This window comes from Apodemus sylvaticus, chromosome X, assembly GCF_947179515.1.
Source record: "Apodemus sylvaticus chromosome X, mApoSyl1.1, whole genome shotgun sequence".
In the NCBI taxonomy this organism is placed as follows: domain Eukaryota; kingdom Metazoa; phylum Chordata; class Mammalia; order Rodentia; family Muridae; genus Apodemus; species Apodemus sylvaticus.
In genome coordinates, this window is record NC_067495.1 from 149572129 (window position 1) to 149580022 (window position 7894).

The 7894-nt window shown below is 45.7% G+C and overlaps 1 protein-coding gene across 1 annotated transcript; it reads right to left on the reverse strand.

Annotated features, from left to right (window-relative positions):
* Nucleotides 1–288: 288 nt before the first annotated feature.
* On the reverse strand, nt 289–7528 carry Ccnq (cyclin Q). Its single transcript, XM_052170370.1, is given in 7 exon segments — nt 289–323; nt 2700–2735; nt 2738–2773; nt 2776–2914; nt 4766–4898; nt 7062–7251; nt 7393–7528. Coding segments are annotated over 7 exon segments (705 nt in total).
* Nucleotides 7529–7894: the final 366 nt, after the last annotated feature.

Here is a 7894-nt window from a genome sequence, read left to right on the forward strand (position 1 = left end):
GTGCCTGTCAATGACATCACACATTTCAATAGGCTAAAGCACAGACTGCTGCCTCAAGGCAGCCACCTTCCTGTATGCTCCAGTCTGCCTAGCTAGAGGCAACTCCAGACATCATCTAGACCAGGGCTGCTGGGGATAGCATGTGGCAGCATGTCCATCTCCCACAGCACACCCAGTCCCCTCAGTTGGTTCTCTGGGGTCTGGCTGTCACAGTGGTGTGGTAGCACCACCCTCAAGCAGCCAACCATCCTGGGCTTCTTTGGACAGGCCTAACCCTGGACCAGGACTCTAGAGAATTTCTGTGTCCACAATATAAATCTGAATGAGATCACACACAATATTATCAATGGTTGGCTTGGTAAGGTCATCTCTAAACACCTAGAAAGAAAAAGGAAAATAGGCTCTATTAGAGCCTCCCATCTTAGTGTTTTTACTGTTGTAACAAAACCACCATGAACAAAAAGCAAGTTGGAGAGGAATGGCTTTATTCAGCAGTGTATACTTAGAGATCACAATCCATCATTGAAAGAAATCAGGACAGGAATTCAAGCAAGGCAAGATCCTGGATGCATAATCCACAGAGGGATGCTGCTTACTACCTTGTTGCCCATGGCTTGCTCAGCCTGCTTCCTTACAAAACCCAGGACTACCACCCGCATGGACTGGGCCCTCTCCCATTGATCACTAGCTGAGAAAATGCCTTACAGCTGCATCTCATGGAGGCATTTCATCAAGGGAGGCTCCTTTCTCTGTGATAACTCTAACTTGTGACAAGTTGACAGAAAACCAGCCAACATACCCTCCTACTCATATCAATGAGGTACTGACTACTAGAACACAATACCATTGCCCAAGTGGGCCAAGGCACACTGGAAATTGGCTAGCTGAGTTATGATGACTTTCTTGACAAGCCAATTCAGTTCCAGCCTGCTGGAGCTGAGCAAAGGTTGTACAGAGTAGAGAACATTACAGATGGAGGAAGCCCTGGCAATCAGCTGATGGGGACATGTCAGGGGAACTGTTCAAGGTCACACAGAGATCTCATAAAAAGCTGTGCCTACAGCTTGCCTCCTGCCTGAGATCCCTCAAGTCCAGTCTCTAAGTATGTTGACTAAAGAAGACAAAGTCTCATTTTTAGAAACAGGCAGGCTATGAAATCTAGGACCTTCATTTTGGCCCAGCCTGTGGAAAACCTAGAGCAGACAAGTGTGTTAGATAACTCATTAAATGGAAGAATACCTCAAGAACCCACAGAGAGGTGTGCAGTACAGAAACTCACAGGCCTAGGGCCCCCTGCGAAATCCTGCCTGATATGAGTGTCCTAGTTTGCCAGGGGTCTAAGGCCCTATATTAAGTTGTCTATGCTGAGTCTAGGTTCAAGTGAGAGCCCTAAGAACACATGGTATGGTACCAGCTGGATCTCAGGGTGGCTGGAATCTGAGAAAGCCAGGTCAGGCACCGAAGCATGATTCCAAGGAAGCAGGGGCACTGTGGTCCACTTATCTGATAGCTCCTGATTGACTAAACATAGAATGATGCTTTATGTCTACACAGGTCCCCTCTTCATCCCACATGATCTGAGAGGAACTCCTGGTTTGACACTGTATAAAATACAATAACTCAAGGACCCTGAGCACTGACTATAAGCCTAACTTACACAGGATTCGGCAGACAGAAAACCTGAAGGTCAGCTCTTCCGTAGAGGCCACACAGGCCATAGAAGTGTGTATAAGAGGCCAGGGCCTGGACTAGAGAGATGGCTCAGTGGTTAAGAGCACTAGCTGCTCTTCCAGAGGTCATGAGTTCAATTCCCAGCAACCACATGGTGGCTCACAGGCTCACAACCATCTATAATGGGATCTGATACCCTCTTCTGGTGTGTCAATGGCAGCACGCTCACATACATAAAATAAATATATAAATATTAGAGAGAGAGAGAGAGAGAGAGAGAGAGAGAGAGAGAGAGAGAGAGAGAGAGAGAGAGAGAGAACAGGGCCTTTCTGTTTGCCACTCACACAACTTCTCCAATGCAAACTTCAGCATGCTGCCTGACACTTTTGCATGCCTTCAGCATGACACTTTTGGTACCCATCCACCCACCCACCCATCCATCTATCCATCCACCTATCCATCCATCCATCCATCCACCCACCCACCCATCCATCCATCCAATCCATCCATATATCCAACCCATTTACTTATTCTCAGTTATGCATGAGTCCATCATCTATCTTCCTGTAGTGTCTACCTATCCATCAGACCTATCACCTCCCTATTGTTCACCAACCTATCTTTGCCAATAAGTGCTCCAAGGATTCTGAGGTGGAACTAGGTCTATTCATTTTGATCGATGCCAAGATCCTACTTAATTCAGTATGTCTCATGTTCTTGGTTTATCTGTTGCTCTTGATCAGGGTGACTCCTTCTTCAGGCCATTTGACAATGCCTAGATGGAAGCCAGGGCTGCTGGTCAACATTTTATAGCTTCTGCCACAAAAGAATAACCTGGCCTCAAATAGCAACAATAGCAAGAGGAAAGCCCCAGCTGCAAACTGCTAGCACAGACTATTTTCTAGCGTCAATATTCCCAAATGCCCCATAACTTTCTTCAAAGGTAACGCTAGAAAGAAATGGGTGAGCATGTAGCTGGAGGAACTTCAGAAAGGAAAAGTCCAGTCTGGTGTCTTGAGCCTTACCTCACCATAGTTTCTTAGCCTCAGACTCAGCAGGCACCAGACTCCAAAATCCTGCAGGGTCAGGTATAACACTGACCAACTAGGTGTTGAGTCTGAAACTGGAGGCACAGCACCCAATAATCAAGTAGCAAGGCCCAGGCTGTGACAGAGATGGGTGTTCACTGCCAACTGTAATGATTTAGCCAGTTTTTGAGGAAAATCAGGTAGTGGAGCAGGAACTGCAATGACAGCTACTTCAGTCTCCGGATGCAGGCCCCATCACCTGTCTTCTCACTGCTTCGCTGCATTCTCTATAGCATCCAGCCTCTCCACAGGCTATCAGTTATCTTACCCCCTGCTCAAGTGCTCCAATGGCACTGCCAAAGCCATCTGTTGCCTGCCAAGTCCTGCTTTCTTTTCCTAGTGCCTTGACACCACTCTCCAGCTTAGTTAGGATATGACAGACATGCTCTACTCCAATGATTGAACCTAACCCAAGTCCCCACATGCTTGCCTGATTCTTTTTTCAGAGAAACATGCTCATACTTTTTGTTTTTGGAGGCAGGGCCCTCTCTATGTAACCCTATCTGGTTGTTCTAGAACTCACTGTGAATAATGGTCTGGCCTTGAACTCAGAGATCTAGCTGCCTGCCTGTACATCCCAAGGGCTGGGATTAATACTGTGTGTCACCACCACCTAGCATGTCCTGGCTAGTCTTAAATCCACTCTATGACCCACTCAGGGCTTAAATTTGTGATCCTCTGCTCTTCTTCCTGAATGTTGGGATTACAGATATATACCACCTTTCCTGGCTTGAAAGGAAATCATTTGAAACCTGGTGCTCCCAAAAGCAGCACCTTTATCTGCAGAATAGAAGGCATCAGTCCCCAGTGTGATGTTCTTACTGTGAAGGGACTGCTTTCAGGAAGACCAGGGACTGATGGCTGTTTTTCTAGGTCATAACAAGAACCCAAAGTAATGACATCTTCAGCTACATCTCCATGGTCTCTCAGATTAGGTCAGTTCCTACTCTTAGAGAACAGATGCTTAGCCTGAGTCTCATACAACTCAGAAAGATAGCAAGAGTCTCCCATATTCATATATTCCTGGCATGCCAAGAAGGGCAACCTCCACCAGCATGCAATTCCTATCTTCTGGGATGCTGATCAGCCCACCCACTAAAAACTTCTGTGAAGTAACCCAAGACTAGAGGTTTCTGTGGTTATGAAATGTTTAGGTGAAATTATTAAGGGGAAACAAAAGAGTATTTGCATTAACTAAATACACACAAAACCAATGGACTGTGATGTTATCAATATATTGGAGATACATGTATATCTAAATATAAATAAATTCTAACATAGTGTTCTCACAGGAGGTGGCTGGACACCATTCTTGAATATTACTTATAGCTATATGTCAATCTAGAATTACCTCCATAAAAGATCCATTTAAGAAAACCAGAAGTCCAAGCTCTGCCCCAAATCCGAGCTTCCTCCTCTGAGGGCAATCCCTCCACTGCCCCTGTACATGGACCTGAGGTGCTAAAATGGCACATCCAAATGCTCCCCTAAGCCAGCCTTCTCCTGTGCTGCTTTTGCAAATGGTCTTCTGCTGAGACTTCTGTGACCGTGGAAGTTAAAAGGATACAACTTAAGAACTGGTTCTTCCCATAGATTCCAAGAACAGTGTAGCCAAATACAATAGCAACTCATGAGGACTGGGATGTCATCTAATCACAAAGCCATCCCTACTTCTCTGAGGCTCAGTAAGCACCAATCTAGACAGGCTGTAGGCACTGCTATGGCTTCAGCGGGCAGAAGAAGCCCCAGTTGTAGCCACGGAGAAGTGCACAGAAAAGCAGAAGCTGAAGTAAGAATTGGTGAGAACAACCCAGATAGGGCAGGGGAAGTCAGCTGACACATCACAAGATGTGAAATCAGGAGCCTCAGTTCCCAGCTTCCAATGTCTCTGCTCCTCCTCACATGCTGTGTTCTTGTGCACTGGAGGGAATTTTCTCCCAGACTATGGAACAAAAAACCTGGGTAGAGCTACTAGAAACAGTTCCCAGCCTCCAGAACACACATACCTTGTGTGGATGCTGGAAGGAGCCCTGGAAGCACAGAAGTCTCAGCATGAGGAATTCAGACTGCACAATGTTGTCTCAGAGCTCCCAGAAGTGTGAGTCCAGCTCCAAAGGGTTGCTGCCCAGGTTAAAGTTCCTGAAAAACACTGCAATGCTTACAACAACCAGTGATAGCCTCCCACCCCTAACCAATGAAGTGGTTCCAACAGGCAAGTCCTTAACAAAAGAGATTTCCAGTTGCACATTAAGGAGTCTTGTAGTATTATTGGTTGACTACCAGAATGAGATAGTAAGGCCCTATAGCTGATAGCACATGCTCCGGTCACAGATCTGGTCATAGAACATAGAGAAAGTAAACTGGAATTCACAAGGAAGCTTCCTCCCCACTGACTAGTCTCTGTAGTAACTAAGTACTGTGCAGACTACTTGGGAAGAATTGTCATCGAAAGTCTTAGCCAGTTATGGACCCCACATGCTAGACTACCAACCAGCCAGAGTTCACTGGTGCACTATTGTTAAATCTGTTTATGTAGTAACCAATTGCTTTCTGGTTGGATTTGATACCTACTCCACAGAAGGAATTTATTTCTGGTAAATCAAGTCAAAACCCCTTGACTAGTGAAGTCACAAGCCCTGGCAGAGAAGCTACTACTGTTGTTTTGCTAAATTGATATGATGTATCCATCAGATTTGCCTTCTAAATAATTATATTTATGCCCATAAATTACTGCTGCTCTCAGTTTTAGTCAGAGAAGCTTCTTTATTCAGTGGGCAGTGGTAACTGTAGAAACTCATAATTGGTAATAGCAATGAAATTAAATGTCTGCTGAATACTCAGCTATAAATGGGACATCTGTATTGCCCTTTTCAAAGGTCATGACACATCATAGAAGAGGAGGTAGAAAGAATTAAAGAGATGGAAGAAGGGGTAGAGTTTTGTTAAACACTGTCTTTGGGGCATGCCATGGCTATTGCACTCTTGAACTCATAGTTGCTGTGACTCCCTGTACCTCAACATCTTGTCATGGAGTGCGACACACAAGGCCCTGGGCCTCCCCAAGTATTTATAGGCAGTAAATTCTTGGTGGGTAAAGGGTGAAACATTTTCTATATCACCACTTTCAGTTCCTCATCACAGTCAGTGGAGCAGAAGTGGGGTTCTTTGCACCTGAGGTGTAATAGCCAAGAGTCTGATTCTGAGCCCAAAGAACACATAGAAACAGGGCCAGAAATTATATATTTTGAAAAGTGAATGTTTGTTTTTTAACTTCCTTTTTCTTGTCTTTCCTTTATTCCAGAACTTTCTGTCCTTATTTACACTCTTCGGATCTATAGTCTCCTGAGAATCAACTCCAAGGAGGGATACAAACAGTGTTCCTACCAAGTGCTCAGAATTCTGCGCCATAACTCATCCTTCTGAGATGCTCACCGATTGGATATCCCTCCCCATGTCCACATCTAATTAGGGCTTCACACAATTTCCCTTTGGCTGCTCTTCCCTGCTGGGGACCAGGCAATTACAGGTGGATTCCAGGTACCCTTCTTCAGCTCTGATCCTGTTTTAATTTTCAGCTCATTCTGTCTACTGTAAACCCTACAGGCTTTTGGAGGGTAAGGAATGTTTTGTTGTTGATGTTTTTATTTGTTGAAAAAGCAGTAGGACAAAGCAGTTTGCTTTCTAATGATCAGAATTTGAGGAAAAGCTCATGACACACAGCTAGTCAGTAGTTTTCCATAAATACCATGGCTGTCTCTAGGGCACCAGGATGTTGGTGCAGCCTGAAGGCTGTACCCAGCATCTTTCCTTGGCAGGAACACAACTGCATTGCCCAGCTATTCAATCCACTACCAAAAGCAAGAGGAGATTCATTTTCTTGCATGATCTAAGTATGACTACTGCCCTTTGCATCCTTGTCCTGTGGGCCTTGTAGATCTGCCCAAACCCATGATATAACTGGGAGAGTTTCCCTCTCAAGATCTTCTGCCTCCACCCATCCTTGGTTCCTCTGTCCTATTCAAAATTCCACATGATTGTTCTCTGATGTACTTCTCCAAGCTCTATCTTCTCAAGCCTTACATCTAGCTGGGGTAGTAAGAAGTCGGGGGTGGGAGTGTTTCAAAACTTCCCTCCTACAAAGGCCCCTGATTAGGCTCCTTTATGGTTTTGTAGTTAGTATTTTGGGACCTGGGTCAAAGTCATCCAGCTGCTTCCTTCTAAGTCTAACTGTTGGTGCCTGGAGAACAAAGCACATAGGAGTCTATCTGCTCTCCTTGCCAAGGTGGACAGTGGGGTGGATACCTGTTAGACATACTAATGATGTCAGGAGTACACAGGTACTGCTCCTCTATTTTGCCAGCCAAGTGAATGAAAGACATTGCAACCAGGTATGGGTCATAGGCATCCAGGTTAATCTCTCACAAGAACTTGTGGTAAATTGCACAAGCAGTGGCAATACGAATGACAAATTGTTTCTGTAGAATCCTAGTGCCTTCTTTGCCTTACCCCAGAAACGGGTGCAACTAGCACTGTGGTCACCCCAGCAAAGTTCAGAACTTACTGCACCCTGAGTCCTCAATGGGACCTCCCTAACAACATGCTGCAAAAGGCCCTCCACTCTGGCAGAGGTTACCTAACTCTATAATGAACCACTCTACTTGGAAATGCACCCTTGCCTTAGGTGCTGGCGCTGTGACCCCCTCCTCCACAACACCCCTGGACTTCCTAGGGCGGTTCCAGGAGGTCCTTGAAGTGGACACCGCTGTCATGCAAGACACACCATGCTACTCCATGCCACGTAGTGCCTCCCCTAACCCACACTGTGAATTGCTCAGACTGCAATCTCACTGAATGCACAGGCTCAAGTGAGAGGAAGCCAATACTGCTTGCGTAGAACCTTGCTTGCGCCTTGTTTCCTTCCACTATGGTAACTTGGTTTCTGGAGGTGCAGGCCACGCCCCCTAGAAACTTAAGCCCTGCCTCTGGGAATTACTTTTAATCCACAGGTACAAGAGGACCTGCCCCTGGGATACCCAACTGGGAGAGGGGTAGGGGATAGGAGGAGTTAGGGAATAGTGAGGTAAGAGGGGAGCAATGAGAGAGTAGGAAAGACAGATTTCTACCTCTCTCCAGAT